Here is a 22,509-nt window from a genome sequence, read left to right as displayed (position 1 = left end):
GAAATAATATGGAGAGATTTTTTTTTAAAAAAAATTAGAAATAAATATATAAAGTGATGGAGTCCATAAAAATGAAAATGACAGACTAGAAGTTTATATATTTATCTCTCGGATTTTTTTTTCCTTTGTAGATTATTATTACTTTTTAAAAAAATAAAAATATTATTATAAAAATTGAAAATCAAAAGGTCATAAAAAAAAAATCAATTAATTTTCATTTAATAAAATATGGGTGTTGGTTGAAATATGAATACATTAAACTGGGGCAATGTTTCGGATCGGGCTGGTGGGCTGAGATGGTGATCCTTAATTCCGGCCCGTTAAGGCTTTGCCTCTCGCCCTAGGTGCGAAATGTGCGCTTTCTTGGTTCTGCTGCCTGCTGCTGGTTGGTCGCGAGGGCAGAGCGTCGAGCGGCGGTCGGAGGGAGGCCGGCGAGGACGAGGGCTTCTTCCTCTGACATTCCATCCCGTTTAATCAAGGGAGGGAAGGGAGGGAGAAGGGCGTCGTCGTAGGGTTCGATCACGGACTCAATGAAGAGGAAGGCAGTAGACGAGGATGATTGCTATGCGGGGACTGGAGGGAAGCTAACACAGAGAGAGATCCGGCCAAGGATTGCGGCCACGCCGTATGATCGCCCCGCGCTTACGAAGCGGAGCAAAGGGTACGATTGGATATCTGCTCGGCCCACTCCCGCGGTATTCTCTGCCAAATTCGCAGCCGCTTCCACCTCCGCCTCTATTCATGATCCTCAGCCTTCGACTTCTGAAGCGCTTCCCCGTATGCTCTCTCTATCTCTATCTATTCCCTCTATCTCTGTCGCTTTGTTAGACTTCCCACATACATCTCGTAGCGCTGCGTGATGCATGTACTTTGGCGTTGTCTTCTTGCAAAAAGTGTATTGACATCGGTTTCTTAGAGTAAAAATGATACTTTTGTCCGCGGTTGGCATGACACTGTTGTTTTAATTAATTTACTTTGTTTTGCAAATTTGATGTATTTATTATGTTATTGACTGTTAAAGAACAACAAATCAAATTTGAATGGACCAGGAAAGACACAAATAACACTGGTTCAGGTAGTTCATTCAAAGAGAATATCAAAATTTCCACTTTATCTGTATACATTAGAATTAGAAGAGATCAAGTCTCCTATTTTTTCTACAAAGCTAATCAAAGAGAGAATAAAATAAACAAAAGAATTCAATATATGAATTTTTCCTCTTGGTCCAAAGTATGGGGTAGCAGTAGACAAGGTGAGATTTTTTCCCCCTCCAATTGGTATATCTGTACTGATTTAAACTCAAAAAATCGAAACAACATGAGTTGGACGCTGCAGAAGCCTAAGAACTAAGAAGCCTAGGTTGTCAATGTGCTCTTAGAATGTTGAAGGCGATTTGTGAAATAGTTGGCATGGTTAAAAATTGCATAGAATGAGCCACAATCATCACGAGGCATGATTGCAGAACAAGGATTAGATATTCAGTGTTTCTTCCAACCTAAGATGGCCATTAAGTGGATTTTGCTTGTTAACCCTGTAAATTTATACAAATCAACTTGCATGGAGAGATGACAAAGAAAATGTATTATAAAAAAGATTCTATGTTTTCATGTTAATTGTTAATCTTTTCAATTGTCTGATCCTTTTATTTTTAAATGTTTTACAGAATCAAGGCAAGAAGATTGTGATAGGCCCTCCTCTTCTCGTGATGTAAGGAGGACTACCACTCTCATTCTCCTTCTATATTGGCTGGCCTTTATACATTCTAGTTGGTTGCTTACTATTTCGATTTGTACTCGTGTTAGCCAGTTGTTGATCATTCAAGCTTTTGAAAAACTGATAGTATTCGTGCAGGAGATGGATACAGAACTTGAACTTGCAAGAGATGTGATTTGTTTATGGGCAAAACTTTGTAGACTATATACATATTTATGTTTAGATATAATGTTTTTAAATAGAAATTGCAAACAGTAAGTTTTTAGAAAAAAAGTTCCTTTCACAGTAAATTGTATTTTTCTCTTAGAATTTTGTTACATAAGCTAGGCTTCTCCCTTGAGTTTCACATGACGTGGGAATCACTTTCCATTTTTCAAAATTTTCTCTAGTTGTGATGGTTCAGTGATTATACATCACAAATATCACTCTTACATGTGGATTATGAGCCACATGAATGGTGGTTAGGCTTGTGCTAGAAATTATTGCAATCAATAAAACATAATGCAAATTTTCACTTTTTCTTCATAGCTTGGGGTTATCATTGCTTGTGTTATTGCTTGTTAATATTATAGAATATGCGCACATATCTTTTTGTTAGAAGAAAGATCCATGTAACCGATCCAATATAGTACAGTTGTTGTACGTCTTGTATAATAGAGCACATTGGACTGCAAAAATGGTCTATTCAGTTTATTGTACCACCATGGTTCGAAATCTTTGTACCATGTCAGGTGAAACGGTGGAAACATATTGTTCTGGTAAATCAATGAAACTCGATACAACTCGGCACCAAGGTTCAAAATCTCAAATTGGGTCGTAGTTTCAGTCTTTTACTAGAAAGATATTGTTCTAGTATCGTATTGATGCACTCTCCGATGCATGGTGTCAATGAGGAGATGAAGCAAATGAAGGAGACATTGTATGTGCTCAATCGTATTGAGTTTCAATAATTTATTGGAATGATATGTTTCGACTGTGTCTTAGGCATCATACAAGATTTAAAACCATGCTCGGCATTGACAATGTCTCTTTCATATGTTTCATCTCCTTTCTTCAACTCCAATCCATTACCAACATCATGCATCGAAACATTGGTACGATACCCAAATATCGTTCAGTCAAAGACTAAAACTTTGGCACACTTTGAGATTTTGAACCTTGTGTATCATAATGTTCAAATTGCAATGTGTCTACTCTTTAGATACGGCCCTGTACAAATCTTATTGGTTGAAAAAAGATCCATGTAACTGATCCAACTTAGTTGAACTTATGGCTGTTGTAGGTCTTGCATAAGAGAATGCAATGGACTGCAAGAATGGTCAATTCAAATATTCAAACAATTCTGTTCCATTTTATTGGGGTCCTCTGTATATTATAATGATATGTTGCAAACTCTGATGGTTGAAATCCCTTGCTGAAATTTGATTTTGAAACATCTTCCAACAAATGTGTGGCTTGGTTTTGTAAATTGTGGCATACCATTTCACCTTGTCCACACACACAACTTTTGGCAAAACTTTCAATCTTAAATATGCATGTGACTAATTGATATTTTTTGGCTGAAAAATACCAGGCTTTTGTTGATCCTTCTAATGATCAGTCCTTTGGTGAAGCAACTAATATGTGTGACAACAGTGGGATTGCTGAAGTCGAACTGTGGCTCAAGCAAAGGACATTTTCTAGGCAAGTATATACTGTTTAAATAAAATCTGACTTTTCTTTCTTTGCTATTCCATTATTTGTTAGTTTTGGAAATGAACCTTTCAAACCAACTGTCATATAATATTTATGTTCCATGAATTAAACATTGATCACAGGGTAGTTAATCATGCTCATGAATCATGATCTATCTGTTTTGTCAATTAACCAAATTACATATCTAAATTCATCCTCTATTTTGATTTTGAGATCATCATACCTGGCATGCCTCTCATAGTGGTCATGGCATTTCCTCTCATAATTGCCAATTAAGAGTATTAACAACAACAAAAGAAAGTTGCAGGAGTACAGAATATGATATATATATATATATATATTTTCTTCTTTTGGGACTAAAGTAAGGTAGATTCTTTTGATTAATATAAGTTGTTGTTTCTTTATGTAAAGAATTGGTTAAATGCTAAATTAAACTAGCCAACAAAATTAAGTTCACTGGGTTATTGAATCAATGCAAGCAAGTTATCTATTGAAGTTGCTAAGCCTCTTAATCTCAACCAATTGTGGGAAGTTTGCACTTTACAAGTTGCAACCAGATCCTCTCTCTCTTAAAATTTTTATCTGCAATTGTATTTGTACTGTCATATACTTGTGAGTTTCTATTGAAGTTGCTATGCTTTTCAATCGATTGTGGGAAGTTTGCACTTTATAGGTTTCAACCAAGTCTCCTCTCTCTCTTACAATTTTTATCTGCAAATGTATTTGTATTGTTATGTCCTTGTAGCTTCTGAGAGAGGGTTGTGGAACAACAAAGACAACCACTAACAATGCTGGTAAACCATTGTTAATCAGGGTGAATTTGCTAATTGTTGTCTTCCTGTCCAGAGAACAGTCCAAGCATTTGAAAGAGTTATTGCAGTCAAGGACAAGAGACTTTTCCCATCAACATGGAGAAACTAATGGCATATTGAACCAACAAGTTCCAATTAAATCACAATCCCTTGTGCTGTCTGGGCAATTGTTAACACCAAAATCTGAGAAATCTTTGAAGACTCTAGTAGTAAGACATTAACTATGACATACCTTTTGGCCAAGATTTGATCTTGCTAACTTATTGACTGTTAATGTTTGTTTATAAGTTCACTGTGTTGATGTGTCGTTCTAACAAAATTACCTATTTGTTCAATTTGAGTAGGTACATGATGGTAGTTCTTCACCCGTTGAAATTGCAAAAGCCTACATGGAAGGACTAGTTACTGAGCCCTACCATGAACCTCCTGAAGGAGTATTAAAAAATAAGGCAGCAGACAATAATGCATTGGCATCGGAATTGGCTTACTCGTCACTGGTGAGAACACCTGTGTGCTGGCCTGGAGCAATTGTGGAGAATAATGGAAACCATCTTACTCCTAAAACTGTTGGACTCAAGGTGGAGCCGTACAGTTCCAGACGAACTCCTTACTCTGTTTCAATTTTCTCAAAATCAAAGGTTTGTGATTTGCATTATCTGTATAATTTTGGTTTTCTTAAGTTGATTGTTAAGGTGGCATCTCTGATCCTTCTCAATGTCAACAGTTTCAAGATGGCAGAGGAAGTCAAAGGACTCGAACTGTTTCATCATTTGGGTGGAAGAAATCTTCTGCTTCTCTTCGTGGCATCACGGTAAGATCGTACTCTGATCCCAAAAGAGGAATTTATAAGATTCTTTTTTTTTCTTTGATAGAAGATATAGCTAGAGAACAAGTGATTTCTCTTTTCTTATTTACATGTGGCTAAGCAGACTTATCTTTCTTGAGCCTACTTTCACTAAGAATTAGGCTATGGAACTATTTCTCTAATGGAACTATTTGATAGAAGCTTAAATTTTAGTGATCAGGCAATGCACGTTAGCAATACTCAAGTTTGCAATTATAGCATTTTTTTTTTATTATTTCATGGGTTGGCATGCAATTTTCAGTTTGCTGACACGAGGTCTGTTGTAACCAGAATAATAAGAAGCTAGTAGACGAGCAATTTGCTTACATGGGAAACTTGAAGCTAATAAAAAAAATATCACAGAGTTAAGACTATGGAACTATTTAATAGAAGCTGAAATTAGAGTTATCAGGGAGGCCTAACAATCTGCCAATAACTTTTTTTGTTATAGACTATGGCAATATATCTTTTTTTTTTGTTATTCAAGGGTGGTATTCAGTTCTCGGTTTGTTGACATCAGTCCTAGAAGTTAGTAGACTAGCAATTTGCTTACATGGGAAACTTTGAAGTTAATAAAAAAAATTCTCTTTTCTCCTGGAAAAGTACTGATAGAAAAATAAACAACTGTATGTTGTGCAATCATTGTAGTAATCTAGAAAGAAATCTTTAATATACAGTGCATTAATTTCTCTTAGTGATTACTAGGGTGAATGATGTCTCAAGGACATTAAAACTGTTCACAGTTGTGCTGTGCTATTTGCATTATAGATGCATGAATAGCATATTTACATTCTCCTAATTTAGTAAGAAAATTAACAATGAAGTATAGGGAGAATGATGATTTGTGCGTGGCCTTACTTGACTTGGAAATTGTTTAACATACTATTTCTAGGAAATTATTGTGCCAAGACATTTATATATATATATATATTAACAAATGAGCTTTTTCAATAGTAGTTTTATGTCAATGGACAATTTTAGTCCTTGTTTTTTTTTCTTAAATAGCATTAGATATTGTCCTAATTAAATGAAAGTTAGCTAGAACAAATTTGTAACAATTTGTCATGTCAATTTTACTATTTTAAGTCTTGCGCCAAGATAATTTAGATTGAATATATAAAATGTATTTCGCACTAGAAAGGATAATAAATGATTTTGATGGACTCAAAATCACAATTAATGGTTTTGGATATCTTGAATCTATAATTCAACAATTTGTAAAGTGATATTGTTCAAGGTTCTAAAATTCGCTAGGCGCTAGTCGGGTGCCAGACTAGCGCCTAGGCGAGGACTAGGCACTAGATGTCCGCTAGGCGGATTTCACGGTATCAACATAAATTACATAATAATTAAAACAAATTATCTTTCAATTTGCATGTATAGGGACTAGGCATCGCTAGGCGGATTCCATGGTATCAATATAAATTACATTAAAATTAAAATAAATTACCTTTCAACTTTAATGAATATTGCAAATATTTAATAAATGACATTTCCAAAGGATGAGATTTTGGCCAACCTCCAATTCAATCTCTTCCAAGTCGCTCAATTGAGGAAAGATCAAACAACAAATTTTTCTTCAAATTGATTTCCCTCTCTGATTGCTCCAAAATGTGGGCTTCTAAATTCGTTCTAATTTTTCCAGCTTTGGTTACTCAATACAATGAAGATGAAGTTTGGTGCTAGCCGTTAGAGAAAACCAACAAATTGATTTTCTTGTTGGACCAAAGTTTAGGGCTTATAAAACTTAAGCTCAACACACACACACACACAAATGCTACATTTCAATTTTTTTTTAATTGGGCTTTTAATTTAAAAGTTCAAACTAAAAACAAATCATAAAAACCCTATACTATTTCCACGGAGTCTAGATGATTCGACCGATTAGTCGGTGCCTAGGGCCGCCTAATCCCTCCAAGGCTTCGGTGCGGCTAGCTGGCGCCTAGGCGGTTAGTTGACACCTTTAAGCATGCTTACAACACCTTGACATATTTTTTCACATTTTCTTTGTAGTCTGACAATTGAATAAAACTCCCCCCATGACCCTCTAATAAAAATCGGCCTAGGTGTGTTTCAGACTACAAAGAAAATGTGTCAGTAACCATGCTTTATGAGCCCGTGTAGTGAATAATTCAGAAACAATAGAGACAAAAAGTTTAGTTGAGATGGGAATGGAATGTTGAGATTGACGTGTGTGATTACTTGGGGGGAAAGGGGTTTACCTCTTCATGAGGTTGTGGCTTATTTAGATGATAAAATAATAGAAAATATGTCAAGGTGTTGTAAGCATGCTTAAAGACAACCAATAGATCTGGATTAGTGGGATCAATTAATTTGAAGGTTTGATGGGATAAAATGAGTAACTTACTCTTTAACAAAATTGAAAGTGATTTAGATAATTGAATTGGCATTCATCAAACCTTTCCTGTTTCAACTATTTGTGGTCAGCCGCATTGATTTTATACCTTCATTGTTTGGATATTTAGTCAAATCCTAATATGAGGCTACTAAGCATATATGTGAGACAACTTAATTGAAGGGTTAACAGTTTTTTTTCTGTATCTGCTGAGATAAATTTTGCTATACTATTGCTTTATCTTGCATTTGCTGAGTTTCTTTGTTTTCTCTTTTCTTTTTATTGGAAATGATGGTTATTTGAATGGGTTATTTTTTTTCATCCTTTTCATTCACCAGGTTCCACCAAAGTATAGTGAATCAACTCCTTCCAAAGAGTTACTTGATTCAAATCTTGTTAATTTTTCCTCTACGCCATCAACAGCACCAACTGACACAAAGAACTTATCATCCACCTGGAAAGCAAGTGATGGTAAAGATTCAATGACACTAAACTCAAATTTCCACATTGCTGGAGGTTCTGAAGATGTACATTTTCCTTCAGTTCCTCCAAAATCCACTCAAATAGCTATGAAAATACTAGATCACCTCAATAGAACCATTCCTTCGCCTAAAGAGAAAATGGTATATAGTCCGGAAATGATTGGAACCAAATCTATCTCAAAATTTGCTAGTGATTGGCATACAAAGACACCTGACGATGGAAAGACAAAAGCCTCGTTATTGAGTAAAGGTGCTACTGAGAAAGATAATTTTCCTGAAGATAAGGTATTTTTGGTTTCTATTCTATCATTTATTTGCTTAATTATTTCTCTTCCCATGCCTGTAGCAGATACTTATTGTAGGCTTGCAAATTTATTTGCTTGTACTAGCTGATCTTCTAATATGAACATTAAATTACTAAATTAAAGTGCTACTATATGAAACATTCATTACACAATCATTTCTTTTTTGTATTTACTTTACATGATTTATTTAGACAAATAAAGTTGATAGAATGGAGAATTGACTTCAATGGAGTAATTGATATGATGCCACTCTTTAGTTTGGGATAGAGCAAGAGATATGATCTCATAAGAAATAATTTGGTAGAATTTAAATACCAGTGGCAATATGACAGAATTTTATATAATCAGGAGTAAGACAATTTAGTTTTAATGGAATGGTGATAAGTTGATAAACATATAGTTTTGATAGGGAATACAGCCCCATCTGGAAGAAATTTGGCAAAAGTGAAGAATATGATTCCAAAGAGTTTTGATTGGGGAGTGTATGCCTGACCCTGAAGGATTCAAGAGAATGACATCGAATGGGATTGGATAGGGATTATTTCCTTGAATTGAAGGAAAATTGACAGGATTTAGGATGTGTAATGAAATTGAAAAATTGTAGTGTGGAAAATATGTTCTAAGTATAAGAAGAGCTCAATTAAAAGAGGAATATAACACCAAACTGGAAAAATGGCTTATGGTTTTCTGGTAATTTTTATGTTATTCGAGTTGTCCCCTCTTCATTTTCCCAATCATGTCAGGTCAAACATTTTAGAGAGAATACCATCCCCATCTCAGGGATTTGAGGAGATACTGAATTTGAGGGAGTTGAATGAACGGCGTCTGCAACCGCACACTTGGAAATTTTGGCTTGGGGTGAGAGTCAATTTGCTTGGATGAAGATACAAGGGGGAGGGGGGAAATGACTCAAAAGATGTACATAGGTGGAGCTCCCTATGTAATTTTGTGAGACTTTTTCTTTCTGCTCCTGACTTTCCATCCAAGTAAACACAGCCTTAATGTTGTGCAGTTTCCTAGGCTCGACATTGAACTTTGTGGGTTTGTGCTGAATCTGAACATGGTTGATTCATGTTGAACTTGATATCCCGAGTTTTGTACTTGGCGGTTGGGAGTTGGCAGCTTTCTGTTTCATGGTCTTTGCATGGTGGCCAATTTGTCAGTTTTTTACCGAGTACATGATAATTATCACCCAAAAGAATGGAAAACAATGTGCTTCCATGGATCTAGAATATCTTCTGGCCAATTAGTTTGCAACCAGACTAACATATAATTCTTTTTAGACAAGAAAAATCTAAAGAAAAGGAATTGTGGCAATTTTGTTTCTTAATATCTATTGTTTTCGTGTGAGTTGGAAATAGCTACAACTCTATGGTAGGAATGTTTTGTGCTTGTTCTATAGCATATTTTGCGCGCTAATAATTCCTAAATTTATTTCATCATGTAGGCTACAGCCATGCCAACAATGAAAGATCATAACGAGGTTTTGCCATCTGTGACTCTGATGGGCAAAGACCAACTGCTGGGGTTAGTCAAAACAACTCCAGTTTCTTGGATATTTCTCTTCTTATGCTTATATAGACCTAATTTCCAGTTTTAATTTCAGGGCCACTGAGAAAAGTCGTGATGCAGTCGTTAAGGTTCTTATTTCCAGCTCCACGCCGCTAAAGGATTTATCTGAAACACCATCTACACCTGCTTTAACTTCATCGCCAGCAGATGTTGCCTTCAAGGTTCCTGTTTCCAGCTCCACCTCTTTAAATGCTTCACCTGAACCCCCAGCAATACCTGGCTCGACTGCACTTGTTCCCACAATCCCCACTTCCATCCCTAATAACATCCCATCATTTAGCTTTCGCTCTCCTAGTCATGACAGTGGTCTCAATTTCTCCTTCGCAACTACTTCCAACCCTACCGTGACTGACACACCAGAACCACAGTTCAAGTTCGGATCTGAAGAACAGCGCAGCTTAACTTTCTGGTTTAGGGGCACAGAAAGTGAACTCTATTAGTGGTCGATAAAATAGCAATCAAGTTATGGGTCTTTTCAGCAAAGGTACATATCTGTCGAGTGCTTTAGTTATTCTGCACAGTATGTAATATACATACGGTGATTTGGTTCCGATCAAACTGATGGAGTCGGTCGACTTAGCGTGCTTGGTTGTCCTGCAGATTGAGACAAACAACAATAATCACTTTCTCAGTTGGATTTGGTTCTGATCAAACTGGAGTCAGTCGACTTAGCTTGCTTGGTTGTTCTGCAGATTGAGAAAAACAACAATAATCACTTTTCTGAGTTGGCTTCAGTTGATAAAGAAAGAATTGTATGCAGTATACTTGAACAGTTATAGAGCAACTTCAGTGTCTACATCTTATGTATAAGTTTAACTAGGGAATGCATTACTGGTATAAACCATCTTCCATGTAATTTTTAAAGCAGCGGATCTTTTTTTTTTTAAGCATTTAATGAGATTAAGTTAGGTTTAATTTGAGTCATATAAATATAATGGTTTCTTGTACAATATTTGTATTTTAGTTTTATTAGAATACAATCTTTAGAGGGCATCAAAGCTATCTTGATCCTTTTCTTCCCCATTGTAATCCTTGTTTATGTGATGCTCTGGCAATGAAAAGTATATGTTCATACATGGATGAGTGAGTCGGTAAGATTCATGGAGTATCGAAGCCGTTGGACTTGAAGCATCAGTGATCGACATCTAGAGATTAGTTTCTGAGTGTGTATAAGTTATGCTTGAAATCTATATGATAGGTTAATCACATGAATTATCAAAAATAAATAAATAAAATCATAAGAAATCATTCAAATAATTTCACCACCACAACATGTTTATCAAATCTAATCTCACCCGGCATTTCCAAAACTTTTGCTACATTTGGTGAACTTGCCTACACTAACCAACCCCTAAACGAATCACCTTAGTTGGTAAATAATTCTTCCTCTTCTTCTCTATTTTGTATTCATCTTTAAAAGTAAACCAATTCTCTGTTCTTTCCACCGACCACGGTGTTCCTTCATCATCTACTAACGCACTGTTTGGGAGGAAGTGAGGGAAGGGTAAAGAAAAGGAAGAGAAATTTAAAATCTTGTTTGGAAAGAAATGAGTTACGGAAAAGAAAAGTAAGGAAGGGTAAACTTTAATCTTTCTTACCCATGAAACGAAAGAATTTTTTACATCTCGATTTGGGGTGTAAGGAAGGGTAAAGGGAATTAAAAAAATATATATTCTAATTTTATCCCTATTTTATTAATTATAAAAATTATTATTTTAGGTATTTTTTATATGACGACGAAAAACACTCACATCACCTGACTAGCACCATCCAACGCTCACACTTCGTCAATGCTGACACCGACTTTAATGTCGACTTCGACGCCGACGCTGACGCCGACTTCGACATCGATACTGACGCCGACACCGATGTAGACGCCGACTTCGACGTCGACGCCAACACTGATGCCAACGGCGATGCCGATGTCGACTTTAACAAATGAGCTACAATTATTTGAATGTATAATTCTTAACCAATAAATGTATGCAAGATGCATTGGATTTTTAAATGCTCAAGTCTTTAATAAAAATGAGGATAATTTTGTAACTTTATATATTTAACCTTCATTACCCTCACTTTTCTCCCAAACACGGTAACACATATTACGTTAATGAACCTTCCTTCCCTCTCAAACAACCTCCATTTCCCTCATTTCCCTTCTGTTAATGAACCTACCTTTCCGTTAATGAATCTTCGCTCACCCCCAAACATAAGGTAAATAGAACAAATCCTGTTTCAATTCTCCGATTCACTATCTCTTCTCTCATATATTTTTGTGATTATGTAATTAAATAAGGAAATCGACAATATTTTCGGTTTCCTTTGTGGTCATGAATCGCTGAATGTATTTTACCATTCATGCAATAAAATCTGCAATAAATTAAATTTCTATAATTTAATGATTTTATATTTAGATTTCTAATTTCAACGATTCATCGAATTCAAATTGAAAACGGCCTGTCGTTGGATTCCTCTGCCTCCTCCTTTAATATAAAAAGGCAGCGAAACAGGGCAAAACAGGGATCGATTTGTTTACTAGAAAGAGAGCATGAGGAGTCCAACCCCACTCCGCTGTGGTTTCTTCTTCTTTCTGCTTGTCCCTTTCCTTTCTCCGGCGGACGGTTGTGGCGGTAGCGGCGACGGCGACTGCGGGCAGTGGAAGGTTCTGCGACCGAACATCGGCGTGTCGGCCATGCACATGCAGCTCCTGCCCAACGACCGCGTCGTCATCTTCGACCGCACCGACTCAGGCCCCTCCAACCTCTCCCTCCCCGGCTGCCGCTTCCTCGACGGCTCCAATAGGAAGGCCCTCCGCCGCGACTGCACCGCCCACTCCGTCGAGTACGACGTCGCCGCCGACTTCTTTCGCCCGCTCACTGTCCTCACCAACACCTGGTGCTCTTCCGGCTCGCTCGCCCCCAACGGCGCCCTCCTCCAGACCGGCGGGTACAATAGCGGCGAGCGCGCCGCCCGCTCCTTCCATCCCTGCGACGACTATACCTGCGACTGGGAGGAGCATCCCAAGGTCCTCGCCGTCCGGAGGTGGTACGCCTCTAACCAAGTCCTCCCCGACGGCCGCTCCATCGTCGTCGGTGGCCGCCGCCAGTTCAACTACGAGTTTTTCCCCAAGCAAAGCAAGTCCGACTCCGCCGCCGTTTACTTCCGGTTCCTAGTCGAGACCAAGGACGCCGTCGAGGACAACCTCTACCCTTTTGTGCATCTTAACATCGACGGAAACCTCTTTGTCTTCGCCAACAACCGCGCTGTTCTCCTCGACTACGTCAAGAACAGAGTAGTCCGGAAGTACCCTCCCATTCCCGGCGGCGAGCCGAGGAACTACCCGAGCTCCGGTTCGTCGGTTCTGCTGCCGTTAGCGCCGACGCCGACGGAGGCGGAGGTCCTCGTGTGCGGCGGAGCGCCGCTGGGAGCGTACCACTACGCCAAGATGAGGCGGAAATTTCGCCGGGCGCTGGACACGTGTGGGCGCATCAAGATCACCGACGAGGCGGCGGAGTGGACCATGGAGGCCATGCCGGGGCCAAGGGTCATGGGCGACATGGTGCTGCTCCCCTCCGGCGATGTTCTGCTAGTTAACGGCGCTGCGGCCGGCACGTCGGGGTGGGAGCTCGCTCGGAGTCCAGTGCTGACGCCCGCTGTGTACCGCCCCGCGTCGCCGGCCGGGGAGAGATTCGAGGAGCAGAGAGCAGCGTCCACGGCGCGTCTCTACCACTCCTCCGCCGTGCTCCTCCGCGACGGCAGCGTGCTCGTCGGCGGGAGCAACCCGCACGTGAACTACAGCTTCTACGGCGTCGAGTTCCCCACCGAGCTCAGCTTGGACGTCTTCTCGCCAGGCTACTTGAGCGATGGGAACGCGGAATTTCGTCCTCGCATCACTCCGCCGGCGTCGTCGCCCGTCCGGCTCAGCTACGGCGAGCGGTTCACGTTGGAGTACGAGGTGGCGACGCCGATCGAAGAAGTAAAGGTGACGATGATGGCGCCAGCGTTCACGACGCACTCATTCTCGATGAACCAGAGGGCTCTCTTCCTGGAGACGGCGGACAAGGAGGGCGGCAACTGTGGCCGGCAGGTGGAAGCGGTGGCGCCGGCGTCGGGGGTGTTGGCGCCGCCGGGATTTTACATGGTGTTTGTTGTCAACGGACACGTGCCGAGCGAAGGAATTTGGGCCCACATTAATTGAAGCTTTTCCGTCTTAAATAGAATTAAATCATTAAATAGAAATCAATGATTTTTCTAATTTTATTAATTGTAGGACGATAATTTGACTTAATATCATTTTGGAAATAATATTTATTTTGAAATTAAAATATATTTCCAAAAATGTTAAAACTTTGGGCCATTTTAGAAAAAAGAGGGGCCTTAGTATTAAAATGCCCTCATTAAATAACGACAGAGTCCGTGCCGGCCTCATACTGCCATTTCTGATACTCTGATCGTGTCTCCGGCTCTCCCGCTTGAAGATTCCACGGCCGGCGGTGGCGATCTGAGTCACCGGAGGAGCTTCCAGTGCGGCCGGAGCTGGCCAAATGCTCGGCCTACTCGTAGTGCGGGTGAATCGAGGCGTCAACCTCGCCATCCGCGACCTACGGAGCAGCGACCCTTATGTCATCCTCAAGATGGAGAAACAGGTTCATCATCCTCTTCTTCTTCTTCTTTGCAAGGTTCCTGAAGACAGTTCCTTGTGCAAGGGCTTTTCATCATTTATTTTTTCTTCGAAATTGGGGGTAATTTTAAAGTTTGGGAGCTGAAAGGTGTCCTTGCCGTTCTAGATCTAGGGCATAGTCAACTCGGTCTTGCATCGACGTGGGATTTAGTGATCTATTCTGCATGTTTTACAAGGCAGATGGCCCAAAGCCCTTGTGCTTTTTCCAAGCTCCATCTGCTCCCTGCTTCGTAGATCATTCGCCGTGTTCTAGTGTGACAACATCTGACGGCTGGAATAAAGTTTCGACAGCTTTATTTTTCCATCTATTAGGTCTTTGACTTCATTCTGTGAATTTCGGTGAAGTTTGGATCTTGATTGCTTCACTGTAAACAATGCACTTCGTAGATCAGTCTCACTATATGACATAGGACCTGGAAATTAAGGAACCTAGTAACTTTGGAGTATGATATGTGTGTAAATCCCAGATCCTTGGTCTTTAAAACATAATAAAAGTTGTATTTTTCGATCTTGTCTTCTTCATTGATTTTTGTCCTTTTCTTGTTTGGGTTCTCTAGGATTCTCACTTGTGCAACATGATCTATAACTTGCTAACAAGTTTGAGATTGCACTTAGGTTCTGTAAACATCTATAGCTAGTATGTATTGATCCTAGAAAGGTTTATTGATGCTTCGTTTGCTGTATTGCTGATATTGATCATGTATAAATTCTCACCTGATAGTGAAAAAGTTCTGCTTGGTTAATGTACTAAGAGAGTGACTAGAAGCTGGACAATGAGTCCTATGTCTATAGAACTTTGCAAGTTACATAGCTAACAAGGTGCACTTTCCTTGCGAGGCTTGAAACTTCTGAAAATATTATTTGGCATTGTATAGCGATTAGCTATTCATTATTAAAAAAACTATGGCATAACCTTCATCAGCTCTCGACTATATAAGGTTAATTAGACTTAATTATACTAGTTTTAATGTCTCCCAAACTTAAGTTTGAGCCGACTGATATCAAATTCTACTTCATGGTTGTTGTTTGCGAAATTGATGGTCCTGATGGATCCATAACTTATATATACTATAGATGCATACATATTCATTAGTGGATACTCAGCAGACTATTCTTACATCGTTGATTTATGACAATTGCAGAAACTGAAGACTCGGGTGATAAAACATAATATTAATCCTGTTTGGAATGAGGATTTGACTCTTTCTGTTGGAGACCCTTGTGCTCCAGTGAGACTCGTATGTTTCTTCGAAACTCATTGCAATTTATCGACTTCTGTATCACTAAGACAAAATGATGTTTTTAAATGCATTTCGAATCATGCTCGCTACCCCGTCTAAACTCCATATAAACACCTTTCCCTGATTTATGGTTACAAATGCAGGAAGTTTATGACAAGGATACCTTCAGTCGGGATGATCCCATGGGCGATGCCGAGTTCGACATAGCCCCACTTGTGGAAGTTGTTAGGATGAACCTACAAAATGTTCCAAATGGCCATGTAATAAAGACACTAGTGCCATGCAGGAACAACTGCCTGGCCGAGGAGAGCCCTATATATTGGTCAGATGGTAAGGTGTACCAAGACATTGTCCTTCGACTTCGAAATGTTGAGTGTGGCGAAATCGAACTCCAGCTTGAATGGGTTAACATCGAAGGTTCTAAGAGTACTTGATATTCACGGGATCCTCATCGTTGGCATTTCTAGGATGAGCTATCTATATAATGTATGTACTAGTAAAATTAGATGATCTGTACTTAATGCACTATAGTTAGGTAGATGAGTAGAGAGTTCTTATGCTGCTGCGTGAGGGTGTGGTCATGTTGATTTGGGTTATAAAATGCCATGTCGGATCATCAATGGTAGAAGGAAATGACTTCCTGTTGTACTATAATGCAACTAGAATGTTGGAATTTGAAACTGCTGCTAAGTTGCAGTCTTGCAGATAAAAAGATGCAGTAGTCAATACAAACTCCATTAACTTTAGCAGCATTTGTTAACTAAGATTCAATGAAACATATGACTTACTAAAGAGAAGCAGTGGCGTAGGAAACTGCATAAAACCGACCAAGAGCAAGAACGAATGTGAGCTAGAAACTCAGTTCAAGCATATATCACAAGAGCTAGTATACAAACCAAACATTGCATTTGCAATTATTATTATTATAATCATTCATGGAAAGAAAAGATAAGGATTTTAAAGAAACTAACTGGCTTTTGTTGTAAGCTCAATTGGCATGCTCCACAACCAGCAAGTTATTTTTCATCAACCCCTCCCCCACAATGGGGAGTTTGGGAGATAGTTGCCACTCTCCATCTACCAAGAACTTGATCTCGTACCTAAAGTCCAAAAAGAAAAATGTGAAGATTATCATCATGCCCGAGAAAAAATGTTCTAAGGGGAAAGATGGAATCATATACCGCCCAGGTCTAAGCTTCAGGGTAGCAGAAAATCTGGCATAATCACCACTATACTCTGGTGACATCTCCTCACCTTCAGTCCAACCATCGAATGAACCCATAACTTGGACACTCTGGAAACAAAAAGTTAGTGACAATGGCGTATAAACTTGCATCCTTACTAATTGGTGTATTAAGTGACAAAATCAAGGACGAGAGAATTTACAAACTTTGTAACTATGGGATACTTGATTCAGAAGTATGTTCGAAACGCAAATCTTTTGTTGATCTCCATGAATGTTAAAATTCTTCGGTACATTATTTCACTAAATGTTCACAGGGGGTTACCTCAGCCATGCCGATCCAGAATAAATCAACCTCCTCAAATTTCAGAGAGTCAACTTCCTTTATCTGCTCCATGACTTTTCCATGTACCACTATTTGCGAAAAAACATAAGAGAACTGAAATTTTATAAAAGAGAAGGAATGAAACAACAAATTGCAGTAAATTTTACGTCAGCATGACACATCGATTGATAAATCTTTTGAATTTTCAGAAGGAATTGTGTCTCATAAGTAGGCTGAAGTGTTTAATAAAACCATTTGTGGTGATTGTCAATTGTTTGTTTAACTAAAAGTCTGAAGCCTCAAACACCAAATTATTGTATGCAGTAGAAATGGTAGCTTCAAATATCCAAATAATTTGATCTGGTCTCGCAAACATGAGATCCAAAAGAGCCATTGCATTATAAAACCATAATTGCACATATTCGTGGAACATCAAAGTACGCCCGAGCACCTAAAAGATACCTTATAAATCTATAAAATTTTCTCATTGGAGTAGTAAATGTTAGATCTATCTGATGGAAATTATGAAATATAGCACGAAACAGGAACATTTATAAATAGGATGAACAAGATTTGACATGATAATGCACAATAAAATTTTCTTTTACACATGCTTTGTTTCATTTTTTTCCCCTCTTCTGCTTGGTTATGTTTTTATTTCTTTGTCAACTGAATTTATACAATAAATATGATGCTAAAACAAAATATTAGTATGCCTTAATGTTAAGGTTTAAGATAAATGAAACTCCATTAGAAAATGACCAAGTTTGGCTAATAATATTGAAAACTCAATTATGATCCAAGAAGATTTTGAAACTCCAAGTACCAATCAAATACTAAATAGAATTAGAATAAAAGCCCATGTGCATACAATATGGGACAACCTTCTAATCTGGCAAGGAGGTGGGATTGGATATACTTTCCATTGATCTTCCTCGAGTCAAGTGGGATACCACTGTTAGCAATCTCTTCTGCTAGGCCAACCAAAGCCTGACCAGGAAAGAATTTAGATCACAAAACATTCTAACATGAGTAAACACAGATGAGTTCATATACGAATCGTTTAGGCACAGAAGATGCAGATTTGTAGCCCAAGACAGCGGATACAATGGTCATATAACAAAATCAATCCCACTTTTTGTAGATTACGCTCTTTTTTATCTTGTTCTTTAGCAAGTTAGTATCACATTTTACAGCTCTTTACCAGGTTACTTTAGCTGTTTAATTATTTGAAGAAGAGATATAAAAAAGATGAAAACTAGCCTGAAGCTCAACTTCCAGAACTGCAAGCTCATTTTTGTATTTGGCTAAGGCATCCTCTTCTACAAGCAACTGCAACACCCATTGCAAAAGTTACAAGTTACCAGAAAAAGATGCTGCAGCAATCTAGCTCCTAATTGAAATCATGAGAACATAGAAAAGATATTTTCAGTAAACAAGGAGTACAACTTAACAAATGAGCTGATCAATTAAATTATTGATTGGCCACTTTAGAATCTGACCCAATTGTTAAAATGACTATTTTTAAACTATAAAATATAACTAATTGAGAAAGGTACATGAATGACATCTTATAATAATGTTCAATCAAGTAATCAACTGTCGAGAAAACAGAACCATGCAAACTAAGAGCAATCAAGATTCAAAGTCATTCAGCACAATCACAAAGTAATAAACACAATACAAATCTACAACTATAAATATATCTTAAGTTCTTGACGCTGGAGAAATAATAACAAAAGGGTTGTTAACTTTTGGTTCATACTGTGAATTGTTTGGTAAACCATGGAAGCAAGCATATTGTATCTGAATCATAAGAATCAATTAAAAAAAGGTTTAGAAATTGGGGTTCTCTTTTCCAAAATCATACAAATAAGTAAAATAATTTTTTTTTATTAAATGGAATCAAATTTTCAGGGTTCCTTTAGGTTCCAATTCATATATGATAGCATATTAATTCAAATCTTAATTGTCTTTCGTTGTAAGATGGGATTGTATGGTTCTAACAAGTATGATGTAAAATGCCTCAGGATATCTGAAAACATTTGCCTCAATATTCCAAGAATGAGATATGGGAAGAACCTTTATGTTAACAGATGTATTTTCATGCATCAACAATTGCGTTATATGCATTAGAGATAAATAATCATATTGACATAACAGAACATGGGCAAGTTCTAGCGGGTCCAAAACCAAGCAACACTCAAAGAGCACACGTCCCAAGGTAAACCATGGATCAAGCTATTATTGTTGATGATGTTCTTATAGTTGATAAACATTAAAGGTTGAAAGGATTTAATAGTTAGAGTCAAGTTTGTAAATAATTGAACATGATTCAGAAACCACAATGAAGCAAAAAAAAAAAAGAAGTTTCCTTAGAAGCTGTCAATCATGAAATGGAAAGCTAATTACCTCTCCTCAACAAATGATTGCAATAAGCCTTGGACTCATTTCACGAACTAAAATCATAATTCAAACTAATTAAACCGTCAACACCTCTTCTTAACAACTGATAGCAATAAGTCCTAGATTGATTTCATGGATGGCATCCATAATTCAGATATTCACCGAGTCAATAACTCAATATTGACCATGACTAGATACTTCACATTTTGCATAATTGTGTAAGGATGAAGCCAACTGAGTAAAATATAAATATACACAAATTCTAAAGTTTCGATAAGTAGATGATTGCACAAAAAAAAAATAGTATGACCAATTCATCTAGACCTGTCTTTTGAGGACTCTGTTGTACTGATTAGCTTCACTGAGTTTCTGCAAAAGCTTTTTTCTTTCAGTGTCAAGTAGCAGTGCTTTCAACTGTCAATCAAAATACAATAAATCATAGTGACTTAACCATGCAGTTCTCAGTAAAGCATGATATATCAGAAAAATAATAGTTGCATGAGTTCAATAAAAGTCATACAAAACTCCACTAAGAAGTAGAATTTGTATGGAATACACAAATTGGTTGTTCAAAGAACAAGATCAACAATGCCAAGCATGATGATGTTGCATGAATTTTAGCAAGAAAAATGAATACATAATCACTCGAGGAGAAGAAATTGGTCAATGATGGAAATTCAAACAGTGGTGCAGCCAAAACTAAAGCCTAGTCTAGGCCAAAATTATAATATTAACAATATATCTGAGGAATTAAGAACAGTGAGGTTTCATTTACAAATCCAAAATGTGCATATATTCTCGAAACTAGAAACAAGTTTTAAATCCTAAACTTATAATGCCAATGAAAATAATCAATATGCATCTTGGAGTCAGAGTTAATAAGATACGGGAAATTGTTTTAATTATCACCTCATCAGATGTCAACTTTGTTGGTGAGCCCATGTCCGATGTATCATCTGGTACAATCTCATTAGCACCATTTGTGTTTTCCTCCTCTGACAATGAGGATGGTTCTTCACCCACACTTGTGGGCATAGCAAAGTTTCTTGAAGATTTATGTCTATAGAGGAATGATTGATAGGGCTGTATCATGCAAAAATATCTAGGGAATTCTTGAGAGCTTTTATAAGAATTGCATGGATATGCCAGCCTCCTGTGCCTCATGCATAATCTGCCTGATTGCTCAATACAATGATATGTGAAATTTTGTGCCAGGTCCAACTTCCTTTAGTGAACAAATATACATGTCAGTCAAAAGCAATGTTCAAGATTAGTGTTCTGGTCCTCCTGGATAGTCTTTCGACAATAAAATCAACCAGAACTGTTGAATTCTACTAAAAAATTGAGTCAGTAAGGTAAATGTGAAAGCTTTTAAAATAAATAGGCTTACTAGCAAACTATGCACTAATATACAGGAAAGTGAAATGGTTTAGATAGATGGATAGTGACCAAACACAATGACAGTCAGGGCCAATTGATCCCACAAACTTAAGAAATTCATGAGTACATATAAGGAACATAGCAAGAAACAGAACTTGAGCAAAATATATTTATGTATTTGGCATTTGGTTGTAAGAAATGATGATTAAAAAAAACATCTATATATACTTTCATAATAGATTAATGTTTATTAACAAGATCAAGAGTTTTAATTCTTTTTTTTTCAAGAAAAAACTTATTGTATGTCTCTTCATAGTCTGTATCCACTTGAGAAAATTTCCCAACTCCACCACTAAATATGAATCATTCACTCATACCTAGAATGTTGTTCGAAGAGTTGCCAGTGTATTAGGAAAGCAACTTTGATATCTTACTCGAGACAGTAAACAAAAAAAAATTACCTTATAAAGTTTGTCTTCGAGCACTCCATGGCAATGAACCTGCTATCCAGTACAACCAACGGCAGCAACTTCATTTATAATATTTCAAAAAAACATATAAAATAGGCACCATTAGAAGAAAAATGGCCAAGCAACAATGATAATCACCAATTATAGTAATAACAACAATAATGGATTAAATTGAACTCTTCTGCGATGTTTCTCATTTACCAATTCTCTCTACGCATCACTAATTTTACCGAAAGATAAAAATCCAAGTTTCAAATGAAAAAAAAACGAACTTTTCTCTTCAGTTCCTCCCGACACCCCCTTTCCTTTCTTGCCACCACCATCACTTGTTACTTGTCTTTCTATTCCTCCCCTTCCATTACTTCCTACTCCAAGAACATTTTACATCCGATAAAAGGCTACCGAGAAGCCGAAGAGAAAGCAGACGAAGCGAAAAGCGAACCGCGAAGCGGGCGAAAACCCTAGCTAGATAAAAATAAACAAAAGTAAACAAACAGTCCTCACGGGGACGTCGGCGATCGCCGGAGGAGCGTTTCCCGATCTGCTGTGATTAGCGCAGCAGCTGCGGACGGGGAGCGAGTGGGTTTGAAGAGGGCTGCTTTTAAGGCAAACACCCGATTGATGCTCTTATATCCGTAAATAAACACATAGCTTCCGACCGTCCACATCAACTCCACTTTTCATCTCAACCGTCCATATTAACGTGCACTTATAGTTGAGTTAAACTCTACCATTATATCTTTAATTACAATTAGAGCTTCATACTATATAATTTTGAAATATATATTGTCCTTAAACTTAAATAAGAAAAGAAAGATAGATTGGACAAGTAATTGCTATTGTAATAAAATAAACAAAGAAGTGAATTTCTGAATGTAGATAGATAAGAGAATGATGGGTAACCGTGAATCCGCATTATTGCACTAAGACAGCAATGTTGCAACTTTCATGTGGCTATTTTTTTCATTTATTGTTTTCTCTATATATATACTTTTAAAAAATCTAAATGTTCAAATTTTATCTGATTAGTGATTAATCACCATC

At 37.7% G+C, this 22,509-nt stretch overlaps 4 protein-coding genes across 6 annotated transcripts; 3 read left to right on the top strand and 1 right to left on the bottom strand.

Annotated features, from left to right (window-relative positions):
- Window positions 1-359: 359 nt before the first annotated feature.
- LOC122046149 (flocculation protein FLO11-like) lies at window positions 360-10,777 on the top strand. Of its 3 annotated transcripts, none has more exons than XM_042606694.1 (10): window positions 360-777; window positions 1,664-1,707; window positions 3,287-3,396; window positions 4,255-4,429; window positions 4,565-4,858; window positions 4,945-5,031; window positions 7,759-7,891; window positions 7,964-8,187; window positions 9,655-9,734; window positions 9,814-10,777. In XM_042606694.1, the coding sequence occupies exons 1-10, from the start codon at window positions 531-533 to the stop codon at window positions 10,217-10,219; spliced, it is 1,800 nt and encodes a 599-aa protein (XP_042462628.1). In that variant the 5' UTR covers window positions 360-530; the 3' UTR covers window positions 10,220-10,777. The 3 variants fall into 3 exon arrangements, with proteins under 3 accessions (XP_042462628.1, XP_042462627.1, XP_042462626.1); XM_042606693.1 differs by having other exon boundaries at window positions 7,759-8,187; window positions 9,814-10,263; window positions 10,380-10,777; XM_042606692.1 differs by having other exon boundaries at window positions 7,759-8,187.
- A 1,526-nt stretch (window positions 10,778-12,303) lies between these two features.
- On the top strand, window positions 12,304-14,083 carry LOC122046146 (aldehyde oxidase GLOX-like). Its single transcript, XM_042606688.1, has one exon. The coding sequence runs from the start codon at window positions 12,328-12,330 to the stop codon at window positions 13,975-13,977; it is 1,650 nt and encodes a 549-aa protein (XP_042462622.1). The 5' UTR covers window positions 12,304-12,327; the 3' UTR covers window positions 13,978-14,083.
- A 107-nt stretch (window positions 14,084-14,190) lies between these two features.
- LOC122046148 (GTPase activating protein 1-like) lies at window positions 14,191-16,413 on the top strand. Its single transcript, XM_042606691.1, has 3 exons — window positions 14,191-14,425; window positions 15,603-15,698; window positions 15,845-16,413. The coding sequence occupies exons 1-3, from the start codon at window positions 14,324-14,326 to the stop codon at window positions 16,133-16,135; spliced, it is 489 nt and encodes a 162-aa protein (XP_042462625.1). The 5' UTR covers window positions 14,191-14,323; the 3' UTR covers window positions 16,136-16,413.
- A 172-nt stretch (window positions 16,414-16,585) lies between these two features.
- LOC122046147 (protein PTST, chloroplastic-like) lies at window positions 16,586-22,065 on the bottom strand. The gene is made up of 9 exons (XM_042606690.1): window positions 21,970-22,065; window positions 21,457-21,524; window positions 20,525-20,840; window positions 19,940-20,029; window positions 18,473-18,541; window positions 18,094-18,199; window positions 17,210-17,298; window positions 16,883-16,995; window positions 16,586-16,801 (listed from the first exon to the last, which is right to left on the bottom strand). Exons 2-9 carry the CDS (start codon window positions 21,483-21,485, stop codon window positions 16,690-16,692), a joined length of 924 nt encoding a protein of 307 aa, XP_042462624.1. The 5' UTR covers window positions 21,486-21,524; window positions 21,970-22,065; the 3' UTR covers window positions 16,586-16,689.
- Window positions 22,066-22,509: the final 444 nt, after the last annotated feature.

This window comes from Zingiber officinale, chromosome 2B (genome assembly GCF_018446385.1).
Source record: "Zingiber officinale cultivar Zhangliang chromosome 2B, Zo_v1.1, whole genome shotgun sequence".
Classification (NCBI taxonomy): Eukaryota; Viridiplantae; Streptophyta; class Magnoliopsida; order Zingiberales; family Zingiberaceae; genus Zingiber; species Zingiber officinale.
Note: the sequence above shows the minus strand (reverse complement) of the source record. Positions and strands in the feature narration are given on the sequence as shown.

Bases quoted from the DNA above. Each gene is read 5' to 3' on its own strand.
- LOC122046147 (XM_042606690.1), bottom strand. From the start codon at position 21,485: ATGGAGTGCTCGAAGACAAACTTTATAAG. The intron at 18,542-19,939 runs GTCTAGATGAAT...TGGGTGTTGCAG, and splicing joins ACAGAGTCCTCAAAAGACAG to TTGCTTGTAGAAGAGGATGC. The intron at 17,299-18,093 runs GTTGTCCCATAT...TTTCGCAAATAG, and splicing joins CCTCCTTGCCAGATTAGAAG to TGGTACATGGAAAAGTCATG.
- LOC122046146 (XM_042606688.1), top strand. From the start codon at position 12,328: ATGAGGAGTCCAACCCCACTCCGCTGTGGTTTCTTCTTCTTTCTGCTT.
- LOC122046148 (XM_042606691.1), top strand. From the start codon at position 14,324: ATGCTCGGCCTACTCGTAGTGCGGGTGAATCGAGGCGTCAACCTCGCC. The intron at 14,426-15,602 runs GTTCATCATCCT...TGACAATTGCAG, and splicing joins TCCTCAAGATGGAGAAACAG to AAACTGAAGACTCGGGTGAT. The intron at 15,699-15,844 runs GTATGTTTCTTC...TTACAAATGCAG, and splicing joins CTTGTGCTCCAGTGAGACTC to GAAGTTTATGACAAGGATAC.
- LOC122046149 (XM_042606693.1), top strand. From the start codon at position 531: ATGAAGAGGAAGGCAGTAGACGAGGATGATTGCTATGCGGGGACTGGA. The intron at 778-1,663 runs GTATGCTCTCTC...AATGTTTTACAG, and splicing joins GACTTCTGAAGCGCTTCCCC to AATCAAGGCAAGAAGATTGT. The intron at 3,397-4,254 runs GCAAGTATATAC...CTTCCTGTCCAG, and splicing joins AAGCAAAGGACATTTTCTAG to AGAACAGTCCAAGCATTTGA.